Source organism: Lutra lutra, chromosome 2 (genome assembly GCF_902655055.1).
Source record: "Lutra lutra chromosome 2, mLutLut1.2, whole genome shotgun sequence".
Classification (NCBI taxonomy): Eukaryota; Metazoa; Chordata; class Mammalia; order Carnivora; family Mustelidae; genus Lutra; species Lutra lutra.
The window spans coordinates 209,848,187-209,869,388 of record NC_062279.1 but is presented as its reverse complement, the minus strand read 5'-3'; the positions used below and the strand labels follow the sequence as shown (position 1 = coordinate 209,869,388).

General features: G+C 49.5%; 1 protein-coding gene across 1 annotated transcript in view; it reads left to right on the top strand.

Annotated features, from left to right (window-relative positions):
• Positions 1 to 19,010, top strand: part of SCD5 (stearoyl-CoA desaturase 5) — an 80,217-nt gene extending 61,207 nt beyond the window's left edge. The window contains exons 5-6 of the mRNA XM_047719877.1: positions 14,076 to 14,308; positions 18,452 to 19,010. Coding sequence (XP_047575833.1) covers positions 14,076 to 14,308; positions 18,452 to 18,642 — 424 coding nt within the window. The 3' untranslated portion in view covers positions 18,643 to 19,010. The remainder of the gene's footprint in view (positions 1 to 14,075; positions 14,309 to 18,451) is intronic.
• Positions 19,011 to 21,202: the final 2,192 nt, after the last annotated feature.

Genomic DNA, 21,202 nt, shown 5'->3' with positions numbered 1-21,202 from the left:
AGCGGGTTCTGGTAGCCACGTTCTTCCCGCGCCCTCCTCCCAGAGGGAGTGTTCGAGGCTCCGTCACCCGTGATGTCTTTTAGGCCCCCCAGGCTGAGCGGTGTCTGGCTCGTCTTCCTGTCGCTGCCCCAGCCTCCTGCCTCCACACTGCTTCCCGTGGCCCGAGCTCCTTTTGTAAAGCCGTGGCACGTAAGCTTTTGTCTTCGGCCCTGCCTTCTGGGGAACCCAGGAGAAGACCCTCATCACCGTCAAGGATGGTCAAGTTTTGTTCCAAAAACTAAGAAGGCAGAAAAATGGGGAATGACGTCCACATACAATTTTATTTAGGTTGATGTAATTGAACGTGTATACCGTCCGCTGGTCTGACAACTCAACTCTCCAGACTGATGGTCTTCTGGAGTCTTTACAGCGCAGTTGTACGGATGGGATGTTGGACAACGTGGCAGCCGTGGTTGAGGGGGTTATCAGGGTGGGCTTCCCAGAAGAAATTAATTTGAACTGAGTTTTGGAGGCCTGAGGAGCTTTGGAAGGACGGGCTGCTCGGGTGCAGGAAATGCGTTAGGAAGCCTGTGCTGTGCTCAAGGGTCATCACGTGAGCAAGGAGGAAGCCGGCGCCCACCAGCCTATTCTCTCTCAACCAAACAGTCAGCCTACCCAGTCAGCCGGCTGTAGCAGTGAGCCTGGTCCTGGAGGTGGCTGAAGGGACTCCCTCCGCTGCTTTCCGGCAGAGTCTGGTGGCCCACGAGAGCTTATCGTTGATTAGAGCTCGGAATTAAACGTGCTCCCTTGGGTGGGGGTGGGGAGCTGAACCCTGTTGGTGACTGGCCTTTCAGCCAAAAGGCCACATGTATGTAGGCTAGAGTGATCAGGGGAGTACACACACACACACACACATACACACTTCTGTCTAGTATTGCTGTAATTCCTTTTAACATTTTACTGCCAAAAGAGTAGGGCAATCTCATTTTTAAAAGTACTATTCTTTAAATTCTTTCTTTTGGGCGCCTGGGTGGCTCAGTGGGTTAGGCCTCTGCCTTCAGCTCAGGTCATGGTCTCAGGGTCCCGGGATCGAGCCCCACATCGGGCTCTCTGCTCGGCAGTGAGCCTGCCTTCTCCTCTCTGCCTGCCTCTCTGCCTGCTTGTGGTCTCTCTCTCTCTCTCTCTCTGTCAAATGAATAAATAAAAAAAAAATCTTAAATTCTTTCTTTTTTTTTTTTTAGTTTTCTTTTTAAGATTTGTATTTGAGAGAGAGAGAGAGAGATCGTGTGCACATGAGATGGGGGAGGGGCGGGCCAGAGGGAGAGGGACAAGCAGATTCCCTGCTAAATGCAGAGCCCAATGGGGGTCTGTCACCCATCATGGGGTGACACAGGGCCTGACGTGGGGCTGATCCTGGGACCCTGAGGTCATGACCCGAGCCGAAGTCAGATGCTTAGCCAACTGAGTGACCCAGGGACGCCTTTAAATTCTTTAAATTGACCCTTCCTTGAATTGGATGAAATTTTCTTACCTAAATCCTACGTCAAATCCTAAAGTAAACAAATAAAATCAAAGTTCAACAACAACATCAAATGTTTGGGGCCTTGGGAATCGAGTATCTCTTTGAGAATTTGATGAAAGCTGTGGCCTTTGAGCCCCCAAAAGGAAAGTACACAAAGGAGTTTGCATGAGATTTTCTAGGTCCCAGAATGAGAGCAGGGGTTGCGTTTTCTCCTACAGCGCTCACTTAATCTCAAATACCAAGGATGAACGTGGAATGGAGTTTTAAGGGTGAGAGAAACTGGAAATGCCAGCAGCTTTGTTTAAAAAATTACTTTGTAAGTGATTTTATTTGTTGAGTTTAGTAACCCTTTTCTATACACAGTCAGGAATTAGTCTGTGCTCTGATTACTTAACCGGAACAATTGATAAGGAAGCAGGAAGCGACTGAGGTGTGTGGGAGGGAGCAAGGACAGAGAGAGACAAAGAGCCCTGAAGAGAGAGCAGAACCGCAGTCTAACCAACTTAGACTTGTGCTGAGACGACTAGAGAAGCGCTCGGGATCAAACCATTAGGAGGGTGAACTGACGTCATTGCTTTTACCAAAGACAGATGGATCGTGGCCCTCACTCCTTCTGGCACAGGCCAACAGTTCAGTGTTTACTGGGCACCTACCGTGTTAACGAGTGCTTTGGGTTCAAGGAACCATGGGTGATGAGACTTGGATCAAGGAAAATCCTGCCCACAAAAAACTTGCCATCTATGTAGAATCAAAGCTTTGAAAAAAGCAAAAAAAAAAAAAAAAAAAAAAACCAAAAAAAAAAACAAAACAAAATAAAAACAAAACAAAAAAACCCCCAACCTTTTGACCCTCCTTACTCTGTCTTAGCAATCAGTGTGCCTGGGTCTTGTCTTTAAGCACGTCATTGCTGGTGAGGTACAAATAATGGTCCTTGTGTTGAAATTCTGAAATGGTTGTGTTTATCTTCAAACTGCTGCTTATCGAGTGAATGCAAGCTGTTTGTACAAAGACACACTAAGTTCGAGTGGATGGATGCCACCCCCATGTGCAGACCTCCAAAGCAAATAAAGCTGAAGGCAGAGAGAAAATAGAGACACATCTTTTCCCCACTGCCTTGCCAGTTTCCAAAGGAGACGTTTCCGTGGAGCAGTCGCTCCCTGCCTCTGCGCCCTCCGCTGGGCAGGAGACGCTCCCGGAAGATGACGATTATGCGTCTAGATAGTCCAATTAAAAGATTTTCTTCTACAGGAAGGCTTATCACGAAGTAGCACAGCGGAAGTGATGTTGAGACTAATGGGGGGTCGAGACCAGATCTGGAATGATCAAGACTTTTGGGACACCCTTCAAATGCAGTCATCGTGAGCCCTCTCACCCTTCAAATGCAGTCATCGTGAGCCCTCTCACCCTTCAAATGCAGTCATCGTGAGCCCTCTCACTCAGAGCCACTGCAGCACACGAGAGGCAAAATCGAGAGCACAGCAGCAGAGCCCATTTTCAAACACTGGGAAGAGTCTGGAAGATTTTCTGAAGCTCCCCATCAGGGGCTTCCTCTTCAGGTCCGCATCCAAATGAATCACATTGTTCACCTCCTTGTGGGCAATGCCAGAGGGGACCTAGCAAGGGTGGGGGGTGGGGAGAGAGTGCCGTGCATTCCATTTACAAACTGCCAAGTGTATTATCTGTCCTCTGAATGAATGTTTAGTAAGCATCCAGATGATTTTGCCTGGTTCCCTACAAGACGCCAAAGTTGTAGTGAAAATGACTTTACGGCTAGGCTTTAAGTGAAATCACAAAACCAAACGTGTAATCTAGATGCCAGTGACAGCTCATCGCTCATCATTAGGATGCATTTGTGGGGCTGTAATTTTTCTGTCACCCGTGGTGGTGGTTACTTTTCACATTTCCTGAGGCCAGCCCCGCTGGGAGTCGGCAGTGGATGGATTATTTCCCCTTCCTTCATGCTCTCATGGTCTCCCTTGGAAATCTCACACACCACTGGCTCTGGACCACTGTGCTTAGGGTTGTTCAAGGCATAGGAAATGCCTGTAGGCAGAGAACTGCAATTTCTTCTTCATCGAAAGAGAAAACAGTTTTAAGATGCTTAGCACACTCAGATTTGGGAGGAAGGAGGGAAAAAAGGAAGAAATCCTAAATCCTTTCTTCTCCATAGAACAAATTTTTGGCCTCAAGTCTATTTTTTTTTAATTTTTTATTTTTTCAGCATAACAGTATTCATTATTTTTGCACCACACCCAGTGCTCCATGCAATCCGTGCCCTCTACAATACCCACCACCCGGTGCCCCCAACCTCCCACCCCCCACCCCTTCAAAATTCTCAGATCGTTTTTCAGAGTCCATAGTCTCTCATGATTCACCTCCCCTTCCAATTTCCCTCAACTCCCTTCTCCTCTCCATCGCCCCTTGTCCTCCATGCTATTTGTTATGCTCCACAAATCAGTGAAACCATATGATAATTGACTCTCTCTGCTTGACTTATTTCACTCAGCATCATCTCTTCCAGTCCCGTCCATGTTGCTACAAAACTTGGGTATTCATCCTTTCTTTTCTTTTTTTTTTTTTTTACAGCTTTATAAACATATATTTTTATCCCCAGGGGTACAGGTCTGTGAATCGCCAGGTTTACACACTTCACAGCACTCACCATAGCACATACCCTCCCCAATATCCATAATCCCACCCCCCTCTCCCAACCCCCTCCCCCCATCAACCCTCAGTTTGTTTTGTGAGATTAAGAGTCACTTATGGTTTGTCTCCCTCCCAATCCCATCTTGTTTCATTTACTCTTCTCCTACCCCCTCAACCCCCCATGTTGCATCTCCTCTCCCTCATATCAGGGAGATCATATGATAGTTGTCTTTCTCCGATTGACTTATTTCGCTAAGCATGATACCCTCTAGTTCCATCCACGTCATCGCAAATGGCAAGATTTCATTTCTTTTGATGGCTGCATAGTATTCCATTGTGTATATATACCACTTCTTCTTTATCCATTCATCTGTTGATGGACATCTAGGTTCTTTCCATAGTTTGGCTATTGTAGACATTGCTGCTATAAACATTCGGGTGCACGTGCCCCTTCGGATCACTATGTTTGTATCTTTAGGGTAAATACCCAGCAGTGCAATTGCAGGGTCATAGGGTAGTTCTATTTTCAACTTTTTGAGGAACCTCCATGCTGTTTTCCAGAGTGGTTGCACCAGCTTGCATTCCCACCAACAGTGTAGGAGGGTTCCCCTTTCTTCGCATCCTCGCCAGCATCTGTCATTTCCTGACTTGTTAATTTTAGCCATTGCACAGCAAAGGAAACAGTTAACAAAACCAAAAGACAACTGACAGAATGGGAGAAGATATTTGCAAATGACATATCAGATAAAGGGCTAGTGTCCAAAATCTATAAAGAACTTAGCAAACTCAACACCCAAAGAACAAATAATCCAATCAAGAAATGGGCAGAGGACATGAACAGACATTTCTGCAAAGAAGACATCCAGGTGGCCAACAGACACATGAAAAAGTGCTCCGTATCACTCGGCATCAGGGAAATACAAATCAAAACCACCATGAGATATCACCTCACACCAGTCAGAATGGCTAAAATTATCAAGTCTATTTTTTTTAAGGTTTATTTATTTATTCGAGAGAGAAAGAGAGAGTGCTCGTGTGTGCATCTGAGTCAAGGGAGGGGCAGGGAATGACCCATGAGATCATGACCTGAGCCGAAACCAAGAGTCAGATGATCAACTGACTGAGCCACCTGGAGGCTGCAAGTCTCAAGTCTGTTTTTAACGTTTCAGTTGTCTTTATTGTGATCCCGTTTATTGGAATAAAGATAGTCTTTGGGGTGTTGACAGAGTGGCAAGATGGCGGCCCACATCTTCATTCGTGTTCTATCACTTGCACTCACTCCGGTCGGGGCGTCATGGTGAGTGACGGCACTTGCTTGTGTAAAGTGGCCTCTTCTGTTGAGCTCAGTGCGGAGAAACATCTTCCCACGGTGGAGTCGCTGGTGGGAATGGGCAGGTTTCCAGAGTCTGTCACGGGCCTGCTCTTGCCAGCTGTGACTTTGAAGCTATAGAAAGCGGCTCCCAAGCAGCTAGTAGGGTGAGCTTGAGTGCTCTGGTGCTTGTATTTTGGGCTCAAACCTGTGCGTATCTGGTTTCAAATCTGTGGAGGGGAACTACTCTTCCTTGGGTTGCTCTTGGGTTCATACCAACCGCTGTCTTTCTCTCCCTTAAAGGTTCTAGGAGTCTCCTCCTGTCTTGGGGTCTGAGTAGCCATGGAGAGACAGACAGGAAGCCACTCACATTCCAAACCAAGACCAGACCTGTCAGAGTGGCTGTTAGATATTGCCAACCGGTTGCCGTGTTTGGCAGCTCAGAGAATGACCCGAAAGCTCATGCTCAGAAATCATCCTTTAAGACCAGAGCTCTGAGGCCTCGCAGTGAAATCGTTGGGATCTGGGTTTTGGGGCCTGATGGGCACGAATGTCTTTAATCATGTCGTTGGTTTCATATTCATAATCCTGTGTTGGCACTAACCCAAAAGATAAGCACCTCATGAAGAACCCAAAAGCAGGAGGCACATGTATTGTGTGGTTTGTGTTTTTTGGAAACCTTGGCATTTTATCTCTCATGCTCTGGGTCCTTCTGAGTCACTGTAGGGTTTGTATTTTCCTGAGAAGCTTTCTCAGTAATTTATTAACCAAAGAATCATTGGCTTCATTGTTCCACAGATAAGGAGGAGTGCCTGCTTTGTGCCGTGCCTGTGCTAGGCTCTGGAGAGTGGCTTTCTGCTGGACTCCATCTGTCCAGCAATATATCCATGTCATAGGATAGGTTACCCCAGAAGCTGGCTCTGAGGTGGATATTATGTTGTAAGAAGTGAACTGGAGAGGGCCCTTAGGGTCAACACCAACAGAAGAAGGGCCAGAAACAGGATTGGGCAAGGGAAGAAACAGGGTCCTCATCAGTCCATCAAAGGCCTTAGCCCACCATACGGTGGGTTCTGAAGTTGGGGTGACTCTTCAGAGCCATTGAGAGATGAGGCAGTGGGACCAGGCCTAGGCAATGGACAACTCTCCTTACGTAAGGTTAGTCCCTGGATGGGGTTGTTAAGAGAGGGCGTGACCTAGAGCAGGGCAGCTCCCTGCCGCAGAAGCAGTGCTGTCAGTGACTGTCCACAGAGAGGAGGTCTGGATGGTACGTCAGCGTCCACGGCAAGTCCTACGTTGCGCTCAGCGACTCCACAGATGGTCCTGACTCAACAGCCTTGTCCCAGAGTGAGACGTCAGTTAGTTAGTTAGTTAGTTAGTTAGGGCTGGTTAGTTCAGTAGCTTGGCTTGTCCCAGAGTGAGACGTCAGTGAGCCCCTCTGTGGCTGGTTAGTTCAGTAGCTCGTTCAAGGACCTTTCCACTGTTCTGCTCCGTCAACCTAAGGGGTCTGCTTTGTTTCTCAGTCTTCTGCCTGTCACAGTCGCGGATGGCTGTCGTAGGTCCTGGGGTCACTGTGAAAAAAGAGAAGCCACTTCTGCCCATGTGTACTTTCTGTGGTTGAGAAAATATTTTCTCATCTTGATCTTTTTTATTGTGGTAAAATATACACAACATAGTATTTATCATTTCTACCCTAAGCGTGCGGTTCTGCGGCATTAAGTACATTCACTGTGTTACCACGTTGTGTAACCGTCACCAGAATCCATGCCCAAACCTTTTCATCATTCCCAACAAACACTCTATAGCCATTAAACAGGGGCTTCCCTTTCCCCCTCTGCATTCCACGCTTCCCTCCAGTTCCGAGGCCCAACTATCCTACTTCCTGTCTTAGTGAATTTGCCTGCTTAGGTACCTTATGTAAGTGGAATTATGAACAATCGTTGTCCTCTGTGTCCGGTATGTTTCACTAGGCATGTTTCCAAGGTCCCTCCGTGCATGTTATAGCATATGTAAGAATTTTGTCCTTTTTGTGCTGGAATAATATTCCATTATACATACATATATAGACAAACATAGATACATACACACACATACATTACATATACGTCTGTCTGTCTGTCTATACACACACACACCATTTTGTTTATCCATTCATCTATTAATGGGCACTTGGGCTGTTTCCACTTTTTGGCTACTGTGCAGAACGCCGTTATGAACACTGGCATACAAGTGTATGTTCAAGTCCCTGCTTCCCATCCTTCTGAATGTGTGCCCAAGAGTTGAATTGCTAGATCATATGATAACTTGATATATAACCTGTTGGAAAACTATTTTTGTTAGCAGCCGCGACATTTTACCTTTCTACCAGCAATGCATGAAGGTTCTGATTTCTCTGTCTTTACCAACATTTGTTATTTACCTTTTTAAAAAATCATACGCATCTTCCCTACTGGGAAAGTGAATGAGATCACCACTGATGGCTTCAAACCAATCAGGACTCACATCGTGGGTAGAGTCCACATTCCCCGAAGGACACAGCTGCAGGGACAACAGTCAGCTATCTGAACAAAATCAGAGCATTCCAGCAAGAAAGAAAGGATGGGGGCAGATTATAAGGAGACTACGGTCAACATCTGCAATGGAGAGGCTTTATTTAAAAATATCAGTGCCTGGGGTCGCCTGGGTGGCTCAGGTCATGATCTCAGAGTCCTGGGATCGAGTCCTGTATCAGGCTCTCTGCTCAGTGGGGAGCCTGCTTCCCTCTCTCTCTCTGCCTGCCTCTCTGCCTGCTTGTGATCTCTCTCTGCCAAATAAATAAATAAAATCTTTAAAATATATATATCAGTGCCTGGAACAGAAATGCCCTTTCATTGAGTCGGTCTACAGTGGGTTTCCCACGTCAGTCATTTCTGAATGTTCACCCAGTTGACTGGAACGTGTAGTCAGGATTGAGACCCCTGACCTCATGGGCAAGGCCACCGGCTAAGCCAGCAGGTGTGAGAGCTGGGAAGTACAGCGTGCAGCCCGAGCACTGGACAGGGCCTGCCCTGGGGGATGGAGGCAGTCCCCCCAGAGAGGTGATACTTAGACTGGTACTTGGAAATGTCGGGTAAGCCAGGACAAGGACACAGACACAGGAGACAGGGAGAAGACGGTGCCAGAGGGATGGGAATTTCAGTCCCGTTGGAGTGTAGTGTTCCAGCCTTCGGAAGACAGTGTTTTTATCCGTGTATGTGCGACTCCCAGAGCAACAGCTAGGCCACACACTGCAGCCTGGTTTACCTCTGGGTAAGCCTACCCATCCCCCATGCCCTGTGCTCGGTAAGCCGAGTAAATAGCAGGTTGTCTGCACTGCGTTTGAAGCCTGCCTGTGCTTGGTCCAACCAGTGTGGCCTAGAGGAAGTCCCATGACCTCTCTGGAGCTCCAGAAAGGTCCTACAAAGTGAGGCTACAGCGAGCACCTTACAGAGCTGCTGTGGAACCCGATGAAAAACAGTGTGTGTGAGTATCGCACAGTAATATGCTGATGGGTCCCCAATTTCTGTCCCCATCTGACCTCTCTCGAGCACCTCTGATCTCCAGACCTGTCCGTCTGCCTGCTTGACAAGGCCCCTTGAATGTAACACCGGACACCTCTAAGGTTGAGCTCCTCAGGAGCTGCTGGAAACCAGCTCCTCCTCCCTCCCTCGTGGCAGCAGACGCCATCTCCATCCTTAGTGTCATCCCTGACTCCCTTCTCTCCACAATCCAGTCTGCTAACAAGTCCTGTCACTCTATTTTCAAAATATACACAGAATTTGACCATTTCTCACATCTGCCGCCCCTGTCCTAGTCTAAAGCCAATGTCCTCTCAGCCCAGACTTTGTAGCGCGTCCTAATTGTTCCCCTGCTTCTGCACCCCCCCAGTCCACACAACTCTCGGGGTGACACTGCTAAGATGTAAGTCAGGTCACTCCAGTCCCTTGAGCCAAATCTGCCCAAGGCTCCGTCTCGCTCAGGGTGAAGGTTGAAACCCTTGTGGTGACCCGCAGACGTGCTGTGACTCGGCCGCCATTTTTCTCTTGTCCCCCTCCTTCTCCCCTTCATTCACCTGCTTCAGCCCTAGCTCTCCTGCTTGTCCTCGGAAGTGCCAGGAACGCTCCTGCTGCGGGACCTCGTGCTTGTGTTTTCTCTGCCTGGAGTCTTCCGCCCCACCTGCCTCACGGCTAACTATAATGTCCCCGAGTCCTTCTCGAGACCTTGTTTTAAGTGACGGCACCTGCCTTTGACTCCTGTTCTCTTCTCCGCTCACTCTTGCCTTTGTAGTTGCCACGGACGTGCTCTGTGTGTTACTCACCAGCTTTCTTCCCTACCAGAGTGTGCGCACATGTACATTTTTGTCTGGTGCACACATAATACATGTGTTTATACATCTTCCTACCAGAATGCCCCCGCTCCCCAGGGGCAGGGATTTTGTCTGGTTTGTTCACTTCCTATCCCCAGTACCAGGACAGGACCGACACACGTCGTAGGGACACAGTGCATTTGTTAATACCACGTTTTACAGAAGAGAAGCCTGGGGCTCAGTATGATTAAACCATCTGCTCAAGGAAACACGGCCAGGAAGTGGTGGAGTTGGGTGGTTTACTGCTCTGTGACACTTTACAACACACGAAACCCATTCAGTGAAAGCACAGAGCGATGTCGGGGGGCCCCTCAGCAGCCTCCTCCTACCACAGCTGAAGAAAGGAAATCCCTCCAGTGAGGAAGGACAAGGAGCTGGAGGCCTCACAGACTTGCTGGTGGACCCTTTGCTGGGGGTTCAGAGTTGAGCGTCGTTGAGCAAGGAAGCCAGGGAGCCGTCCCCACACTTGTTCTGAAGCAAGAAGGCCAGCGACTGTGTAATGAAGCTTCTGGAAGCCAAGAGGCACGGGAGGAAGGCCCCTCGGCGACACAGGACAGCGTTGGGTCTGTCTGATGGCTGCGGGGAATTTTTGATGCAAAGATCAGCCTCAAGATCCAGGCTACTGGCTGCCCCACCCAGACCCTCTGTGGCCCCTAAAATCCCTTTCTCCTGTATTCATTCCACTGAACGCACAACAAGGAATCCTAGGGATTCCTTGTAGGGAGAACATCACAGGACGGCCCTCTCATTAAACCCACCAGCGCTTCCCTGCAAGGATTGTTAAAGAGGGTCTGTTTTTGAGGAAGAGGACATTCAGCTGGACGGAGGTTGTGCTGGGGGTGAAGCTCAGGCCTCCTTCTCCCACTTGGGAAGCTCCGCGGCTGGCACTCTCCCTCCACGCCAGAGCCCAGGCTGAAGGTGGCTTCCCTAAGAAGTCCAGGTAAGTTCAAGTTCGGAGAGAAGAGGTGGGGGTGGGGCGTCCGTGGAAGCAGAGTCCTGTGAGCTGAAGAGGGCTGGGGCAGAGCTGAGGGTCAGAGCGAGGGCCTGGCCTCCTCCTGGGGGAACCATGGGCCCCTCTGTCTGTTCCCAGTCTGCAGGAAGGAGGAAGCGAGAAGGCCTGTGAGCTGCTTAGCCTGGTGCCCAGCAGAGCTCAACCACAGTGTTTTCTTTCTCCTCCTCCTTTTCAGGAGCTAAATGAGCAGCCAAGACAATGGCTCAGATCAGGACGAGGAGAGGCCAATCTTCTTCCTTTTTTTAAAGATTTTATTGTTGATTGATTGATTCAGAGAGAGCCCATGAGTGGGGGAGGGGGCAGACTCCCTGCCCAGCAAGGAGCCTGAAGAGAGGGCTCCATCCCAGGACCCCGAGATCATGACCTGATCTGAAGGCAGATGCTTAGCCAACGGAGCCCCCCAGGCACCCCGGGACAGGCTCTTTTCAAAGGTCCTGGACTGTAGCCCAGAGAGTGGAGGAAGGAAAGAACATTTTTCAGTCACAAAATGCCTTCTGTTGACACACAGACCGGCCGGCTTTCCTCCTCGGAGTGCAGACGAGCAGCAGAGATCCGCAGCTCTGGCCACCTCTTCCGTTTTCCCTTCAGAACCCTCCTCCCTGCACACACTCACCACTGAGCCCCAGGGCCTTGGCAGGGCCTGCGCGCCTCTCCCGGGTCCCCCCTCAGTGGGTGCTCCTCTCTGGGAGCATCCTTGCCCATGTGGAACCCCCTCTCCCAGGGTTCACCCCTCCCAGGGTGTGCCCCCAGGCCAAGCTTGGGTGATGCAGGGAGACCTTTCAGTTTGGGACAACTCTAAAGGGTCATCCAGCCCCAGAGGTCCCTGTTGGATCTGCTGGAACTCTTTGTAGGTGAGCTTCTGCCTCCGCTCAGCCTGCCTTCCTCTCCCTCCCTCATAAGTAGCTCTCAAGAGCAGTCTCGGGGCACTGGGGGGCTCAGTGGGTTAAGCTTCTGCCTTTGGCCCAGGCCCTGATCTCAGGGTCCTGGGATCAGGTCCACATCAGGCTCCCTGCTCAGCGGGGAGCCTGCTTCTCCTCTGCCTGCTCTCTGCCCCGTGCTTACTCACTCTCAAATAAATAAATAAAATCTTTTTTTTTTCTTATAAAAGTCGTCTCCTGGAGTCTTTTGCATGTGACTCTAGGGAGCCCAGTGTAAGAACACCAGTCCCTGCATTGTCTCGTCTTTCCCCCTTTAGCCACAGCCCACTCATCTGACCTCCCAAGGACCCTCTTTCAACTTCAATGATTTCATGTGCAAATCCTGCATGTAAGTGTGTTTTGCAGATTGCTAGCTGTGCATCAGTGTCAGTTCCCATAAAATCCGTTTTTTGCTGGGCACCAGGTGAACCCGTCGACACCCGTGTTCAAGTCACTGGGATACCAAGATAGCTGCGTTGAAGGGACAGTGGTCTCGACAGTGATTCTGCCTGGATCTGAATCTTGGTCCTCCTACATCTCAGTCTTGTAACCTTGGCCCAACTATGTAACCTTTCCTTTGCTCTGTAAAATGGTGATATTAATGGTCACTTCCCCCTAGAGTTTTTTTTTTTTAAGATTTTATTTATTTCTTTGACACAGAGAGAGACAGATCACAAGTAGGCAGAGAGAGAGGGAGAAGCAGGCTTCCCGCTGAGCAGAGAGCCTGATGTGGGGCTCGATCCCAGGACCCCGAGATCATGACCTGAGCTGAAGGCAGAGGCTTAACCCACTGAACCACCCAGGCGCCCCCCCTTAGAGTTTTGATTAGGATTAAATGAGCCAGTACATGGGAAGTTCTCAGAATAGCCATGACATATGATATGCACATAGTATATATTACTTACCGGATCCTCACAAGATCTGCTGTAGGTATTATAATCACCACCTCCGCTAGGCCCCTCTCGTGCCCCACCTCCTACTCTGCCCATCTTTTCACACCGCAGCCACCTGCTGACCCCAGGTGTAACCCAACTGCACCTTGCTCAGCCGGATGCCTTATTTCTTACTTCCTGCCTGGTATCTTTGCCACCTCCACCTGAGATGCTTCCAGAAATGCACTCAGCCGTGCTGACCTGAGCAAACTGGAGGTGTGAGGGAGCTGATGTCCCATGTGACATCCCTTGGCCAGGACGCAGATAGAGCCAGTGGGAAAGCAGCCTTTTCTCTCATTCCTTGAGAGAGTAACTCCGAAGTGTGATCTGTCCCACTGAGGTCTGAGTTCAGGTGTCCAGCATACGAGCCCCCCTGGTTTGGTTTCCCTCCATCCCTGTCTCTTCCCAGAACAGACTACCCTGCTCAGGTCCTTGCCTCAGACTCTGCTCTTGGGGAAGCAGCCAACTGCACGCAGGAGGAAGCAAAAGAAACAGAACGGCTGGTTCGACGTCCAGAATCAGATCTAGACTCAAGTTCAAGGCTTCCACCTCCTGAATGTCGTTCCCTCACACTGTGCCATTTCGTACATACGCATCTTCACAGAGGACTTCGGGAAGCTGGGTTAGGCTGCGTGAGGCCAGGGAGGAAAGAGCTACGAACTCCCAGCACAGCCCCTTTCCTGTCCCTGCACAGAGCTGGTTCCACATGGCCAGAAGGTGGGAGACACTGGTTCCACCTAACTGAGGCCCGGCGGGGACCATGTTGAATCTGTCTTTGCATGACCAGCACTTGCGGCTGGCATCCCGTGAGTGCTTAGTAAATAATCTGCTGGGTACACAGGTCTGACAATCAAACTGCTGACAGTTTCTTTGTAAAGATGACTTTTTACGTGGCCCTGCTTATGCCTAGCCTTATTACTTATTTTTTTTATGCTGGCTTGGAATGTACTCTCCAATGAAGAGAGAACATTTTTTGAGAGGGGATTGGATTGTTTACCTTTGTGCCAAGCTAAGATAGTATGGAATCACGTGTCTGAAAATTACTCAAGAAATAGGTGTTTCTTGAGATCCCTGGAGACAACCTGGTCATCCAGCTGATTGACAGGTGAGGGAAGGAGCAGGGGCCATCGAATGGGTGAGCTGCCCTGCCGCTCCCCAGAGCACTCTGCCCGTCCCACCTCCACTTTGGGTCTCCCACCTCGCCCTTACAGGGATATGGTTTTGCAACCCCTGTACAAGGTGACACACAAGAGGTGTTTCCGTACAGAAAGCGTGGAAGGAGCCAGCTGGCACACTTGCTGAATTTCCCGGTGGCTTGCTCAGCCCGTCCCTGCCCCATCCCCAGGGCCCGGTGCCAGCGTGATGCTCTACCTGCAGGTACTATAAGATCACCGTAGTGCTCATGTGCTTCGCGGTCCCCACGACGGTGCCCTGGTGCTTCTGGGGGGAGAGTCTGTGGAACTCCTACTTCTTGGCTTCCATCCTCCGCTACACCATCTCCCTCAACGTCACTTGGCTGGTCTACAGTGCTGCCCACATGTACGGGAACCGGCCCTACGACAAGCACATAAGCCCCTGGCAGAACCTGCTCGTCACTCTGGGTACCATTGGTGAGTCGGGGGAGTGAGAGCCAATGGGAAGTACGGCAGCTCAGATTTTCTTGGCTGTCCAATGGTTTTCTGGAATCCGTGAAGAGAGGCAGTGGATTGGAGTCGGTGGGATGAACTTGGGCTTTGGTGGTAGAATCTTGGCTCTTGGACAAGTCACCTAATCTCTCTGATTTAGAGTTTCTCATCTTTGAAATGGGAATCGTGATGTGTACTTCACAGGGGTGTTATGAAGAGTAAGTAAGCTACTAGTGTGCATGGCTTAGGACAACGTCTGTCATACAGTAAGTGATCAGTAATTAGCCGCTACTTATTTTTACTGTGGAAATGTTCCTGAAGGAGCCATCTCAGGTGACTTTCTTCAAACTGCCCTGACCATTCGAGCCTCCACTGTCCAGTTGTCTGACTGACCATAAGAAAAGAGGCCTTCAACCAGAGAGATGGGAAGAAACAAAAGTGCGGCATCTCATGGTGCCACAAGATGGTTAAGAGTGAGGCCTCCGGATTCTGATGAGTTTGGTCAGGTCTTGGTTCCCCCGCTTTCTCTCCGGGGATGCTGTCTGTCTCTACCACACCTTGTGTCTTCCTCTGTCAAGCAAAGATGACAGTGGCATTTACCTGCTCCTGGGGTCGTGGAGGGTTCGATGAGTTACTGCGTAGTCTTTGCAGCAGGGCTTAGCATGAAATAAGTCTCAGTGATGTTGTTTTTATTCCTAGCTTTACAGTCTAAAGCAAGTTACCGGTCCCTTCTGTATTTTTAAAATGGGGATAACTGTGGCAGCTCGCTCAGAGAGGGGGATTATAGGTCTGCACACCCGTTAAAGCCCTCGCCACCGCGGCTGGCGCACGGTGAGTAATAAAGAAACATTGGCTGTATCTTTGTGGAGGCAGCTCGGGCTCCTTGGGAAGCTGGGCCTTGAGCATGTTGGTGGAACCGCAGGGGAAGATCCTACTGTAAGGCAGCAACGGTCTCAGTAGTAAGGAGTTTCTGCCACTGCGTCGGTAGGCTCGCGCACTTACTAAGACCCCAGGATCTCGTGTTGACAGGAGCGATGACAGTGCCCAAGTAAGCACCAATTCAGCCATGGGGACACTGGCTAAGCTGAGAGAAAAGTGTCTTGGAAGGAGTTTCTGATGCCCCTGCCACTTCCTCCTCTCCATCTTCCTTTTTTTTTTTTCCTATTTATTTTGAGAGAGGGAGAGAGAAAGAGTGATCTGGGGGAGGAGCAGACTCCCTGCTGAGTGCAGAGCCCGAAACGGGGCTCAATCCCATGACCCCGAGATCATGATCTGACCCCAGATCAAGATCTGGACACTTAACCGATGGAGCCACACACGTGCCCTCTCCTGTCAGCTCGGAGTCAGCACTGGCCATGTCACCCCAACTGCAGTCTTTTCAGAAGATGAAGGGAGGACAAGACAGATTTCCATCTTGTGTAGGGACAGGGGGCCGGAAAGCCCAAGGACATGGACATGGCGCAGGCCCTCAGGAGCCGGCTGTTGGCTTTCTGTGCACCAAGGTCAACAGTGGGCTCCTGGTTGGTTTTCTTCATTCAGGTCCTGGGAAGGCTCCTGTCTCATTGGACTGTGTGGTAGATGGGAGTCCAGCCGGGCTCTCAGTGCGGTGTCTGCTTCTGAACATAGTGGGGGAAACTCCTCCACATATACTCAGGGGAAGGAAAAACACCACAAATGTTGAGGAAGGAAGGGGCAGGGTCAAGAAGACTGAATTAAAAAGAAAACGGTAAACCACAGATCTGCCCATTGGGTACACTCGCTGCAGAGCAGAGCCCTTCAGCTGTGGTCAGCGGAGCTGGGGGATGGCGAGGACCTACTAAAGAGTCTCATGCTCTACCAACTGAGCTAGCCGGGCGCGAGGACCTACTAAAAAGTAAAGGGGGGCACCTGGGTGGTGCAGTCAGTTGGACGTCCGACCCTTGGTTTTGGCTCAGGTCATGATCTCGGGGTCGTGAGATCCAGCCTGGTGTTCGGCTCGGAGCTCAGAAGCTTAAATAAGACTCGCTCTCCCTCCCCGCCCATGCACGCACTCTCTCTCAAATAAATTAATAGATCTTTAAAAAAAAAAAAGGAAGTAAAGGAAGAATCTAGCAATTCCTCAAATGGTTAAAAATAGTTACTGTATGATCCAGCAACTCCACTCCCAGATTTGTGCAGAAGAGAAGTAAAAATCTACGTCCGGACAGAAACTCGCACGTGAGTAGTCATAGCAACATGACTTGTAACAGCCAAAAAGTGGAAATCATCCAGGCGTCCGTCATCCGACGAATGCGGGAAATGCAAAGGGTGCGTCCGTACAATGGAAAACTGTTTGGCAATAAGAAGAAATGAAGTACCGACACCTGCTACAACCTCGAAAACTTATGCTAAGTGGAAGAAGCCAGTCCCCAAATCACATATGGTGTGACTTCATTTATATGGAATCTTCAGAATAGACAGATCTATGGGGGTTGTATTAGGTTCTCTAGAGAAACAGAATCATTATAAATATATACATATTAGGACACATATATATGTGTCCACAATACACACTACACATATACGTATACTGATATATACACATGTGTACTATTATATACATACACTACACAGTTTCCGTGTGTACTGTAATACAATATTATATGTTCCTCATAATAAATCCCCATGTAGATACAGAAACAGTAGGATATCTACACAAGTAGGTATATACATGTGTGTAGGATATAAATAGGTATTCTGCTATTTCTGTATGTGTGTGTGTGTGTGTGTGTGTCTCCATACACACGTGGGTGTAAATGTATAGAGAGGAGGGAGGAGAAAGGTCGGGGAAGAGGGGAGACGTTTATTATGAGGAGCTCACAGGATTATGGGAGCCAAGAAATCCCACGGTCTGCTCTCTGCAAGCTGGAGACCCAGGAAAGCCAGTGGGATCATTAAATCCGAGTCCCAAGGCCCGAGAGCCGGGGAACAGATCATGTAAATCCTAATCTGAGGGCAGGGAAAGATGAGATAAATGTTGCAGTTCAGTCACTAAGTCAGAAAAAAAGGGGCAAATTCCCCTGGCTCCACCATCTGTTCTGTTCAGGCTCTCAACTGTCGACACCGCCCCCGCTGGGGAGGGGGATCTGCTTCACGGAGTCCGCCCATTCCGCGTTCTGATTCCAGACGCTCGTCTCCTCCAGAGCCACCGGCGCAGACGCGCCTCCTAGAAATGTTTGATCTGGGCAAGCCTTGGCCAGTCGGGGGGACACGTAAGGCTTGGGGGATGGTTGGGGCACGAGAGCTCAGGAATGTGGCGCTTCCCTTTATGTAATGAAAATGTTATAAAATTCATTGTGGTGATGAGTGCACAACTCGGAAAACACTAAAAGCCAGTAAATTGTACTTCAAATGGGTGAATCATATCTCAGTAAAGCTGTATGAGAGTCAAATGAAAGAAGCCCTGAGATCCCTCCTCAAAATACTTTAATTAAGAAAAAAAAAGTAAGGGAGGAAAAGCTATTTAGCAGGAGGGGTGGAAAAGCCTGTAGCGGATCTGGGACGGTAACGGTCCACTCCTCAATTTGTTGCTGCCCTGTCCGAGCCATGCGCTTCCCGGTCTTCCGGACTCTCCCAGCAAGCCCTTGTCTGGTCCCTCCAGCCCACGGAGGCTATTCTCCTTTCATGACCAAACATCAAAACGAGGAAATGTTGAGGCCCCTGCGGGGCTCAGTGCGTTAAAGTCTCTGCCTTCAGCTCAGGTCATGATCTCAGGGTCCTGGGATCGAGCCCAGCATCGGGCTCTCTGCTGGGTGGGGAGCCTGCTTCCTCCTCTCTCTCTGCCTGCCTCTCTGCCTGCTTGTGATCTCTGTCTGTCAAATAAATAAATAAAATCTTTAAAAAAATGAGGATCTGTTATCAGCCATTTAGCATTTAGTTTCCGAAGTCCGGCCCTGAAATCGTGATAACATACCTACGGTTCATACGGGGAAATGAACCTCGTGGCTCTGTGCTGACTGCCTAGTTGTTTTCCTGCTTGTACGTCGTCGAGCCAGTGCTCTCTAAGGGCAGACACAAAGTCTGCTGCCCACAGAGCTCAGTGAAGGGTGGGGGACTCAGTCTGTGCAGAGAGGTGGAGATGGATTATTTAAATTCCACTTTGTCTTGCAGGTGAAGGCTTCCACAATTACCACCACACCTTTCCCTTAGACTACTCCGCAAGTGAATTCGGCTTAAATTTCAACCCAACCACCTGGTTCATTGACCTCATGTGCTGGCTGGGGCTGGCCACTGACCGCAAATGGGCAACCAAGCCGATGATCGGGGCCCGGAAAGCCAGGACTGGAGATGGGAGCTCGTGAACGTGGGGCCGGCATCTGCTATGTCTGCCATCGACAGACATGGCTCCTGTTACTGTAGTTCTCTTGTGCATGGGATGTGGGTGGGGGTAGAGGGTAGGGAGGGAACAGAATCTATGGGGTTTGGGAACTTTCTCTTTGTCTCAAAATAATGTCAACTGTCAATGAAAAAAAATTTTTAACATCACCATAACTATGATTCAACATTAGAGTGTAACACGTGATTTAGTCGCCGTAGCTACAGTACGTCAAACACACATGGTCACGTGCTTGTACGTGATGTTGACCCTGACAGGTTGAAGGAGCTTAATACTGTCTTGGTGTGATTCAGGAGAGCGTTAGTTTTCTTTTCTAGCAGTGAACCCAGCGCTATTCTTTTTTTTTTTTTAAGATTTTATTCATTTATTTGACAGAGATCACAAGTAGGCAGAGAGGCAGGCAGAGAGAGGAGGAAGCAGGCTCCCTGCAGAGCAGAGAGCCCGATGCTGGGCTCGAACCCAGGACCCTGAGATCATGACCCGGGCCGAAGGCAGAGGCTTTAACCCACTGAGCCACCTGGGTACCCCCCCAGCGCTATTCTTAAACCCATCATCCAAAGGAGCAGAGAGGCAGGGCAGAAGACAGAAGAGTGGGTCCAATATCTAAAGAATGTCTCTGCTTTGTAATTACTGCGTGTGTGTACGTGTGGTGCTGTTGCTTAAGAGAACTTAACACTTTGAAAGACGACAGCACAGGAAAGGGCTCTCGCTCTCTCTTTTTCCCCGTTTGAGCTTATTAATGCTCCACTGTCTTTGCTTCAGAAGAGATCTGCCCGGTGCCCAGCCCGCAGCGTGTCCTGATCATGCCCAGCCCGTCCTACACATCAGTGCCTGTTTAGCTGTTTGATTTTGTTCTCTTCGCTATTGTCCTTTTAAAGGTGTATAACTCAGATGTGCCAGACATAGAATTAAGTTCAAATCAAGCTCTCATTTCAATGTTTAGACACCTGATTCATACTCTAATCGGTCCCAGCTGCCGATGCAAGTGCTTCCGCTACTCCTGCTAAGTAAGCTTCTTAATTTTCCACACCAGGCATCAGGTCTTAATAACAACAGTTACCCAGAACTCAGCGTCTGCTAATGTTTCCCCTGCATGCGGCCCTCATTGATTTTGCAGCAAAACATAAAGCAATCATCATGTAGCTTTTGGATTAAAAAAATCTTCCGTGTGTTAAGTCGCCTTGTAAGGAGCACGTTGGATTAACGGGACAGCGTCTCCTTTGTGTCGGTTGTCAGCGCAAAAGAAGGATGTTGGAGGGACACCTGGGTGGCTCAGTTGGTTAAGCAGCTGCCTTCGGCTCAGGTCATGATCCCAGCGTCCTGGGATCGAGTCCCACATCGGGCTCCTTGCTTGGCAGCGAGCCTGCTTCTCCCTCTGCCTCTGCCTGCCACTCTGTCTGCCTGTGCTCGCTCTCGCTTCTCTCTCTATGACAAATAAATAAATAAAATCTTTAAAAAAAAAAAAAAAAGAAGGATGTTGGAGCTCCTTGAGGATAGATCTTTTCAGGAAAGATGTAGGGACTTAAAACTTTGGAAAAAAGAAGGGGTGCCAGTAGGAGATCGTCAGAATGAAGTTCTTCACCCAGCAGCTGTTGGACACTTTTGTCTGGCCATTATTGCTGTACGAACTATGAGTGACGCACAATAAATGATTCTGAATTCTCTGGTGTTCTTGCCCAGGTGCTTAAATGTTGTTCAGAGGATGTCCTCTCAGGGGTCCTTGCTGTGCCATGATGACCATATGATTTCCATTTGATTCAAGCGCTGGACCACAAGACAAGGCCTCCTGTGCCCCATCAGCCCTGGGCTGGAAGGAAGGTCAGCTAGTTTTATGTTTGGAATGCAGAACCCCAGTGGTGTCGTCCCCACTTCTCGCTCACCAGTATGGTCATTTGTGCTGCTTCCAGCTGACGAATGGGCACCTCTACTCCTGACTGTCACCCGAGAGAGCAGGAAAGACACCTTCCTTCCCCGAGCCCCAGCAGGCCCCACTAAGAGTGATCAGAGGCATGGGAGATGGGCTCAGCTCTCCCTCCAGTCCTGCCACCCAGCTTTTCCCTAGTGCTGCCCCACTCTCTGCCTTTCTTTTGCCCCAAAACACCTGTGTCCCTGCCCTCAGATTCAGGCTTCTTGGCCCATCTACCGCTGAGTGGGGTTCCAGCCGGTGCACCCACTGGGTCTGACTGGCATCTACCGGCTGCTTTGTACTGAGTAGTGGTGGGGTATAACTGTATTCCGAGTTGAGTTTGGATCAACATGACCTAAAATGATTGGGAATATTTCCATGGCTCTTTGACCCTTAAATGCACCAGTCGTATTGCTTGCCCATCTAATAGGAAAGGCTACATTTGGAAAAACTATTTGAAGGCTTCTCACAAAAGGAGGACATTCCCCCATCTAGACCAAGTAGGTCCTGAACCTCTCTCCTCTGAGCCCAGAGCCATGTATGTAGCTGCAGCAGTGCCCACGAATGACGACTGGGGTGATTTGCTGAAGGAGTGGATGGAGGTCAGAGCACTCTAGAA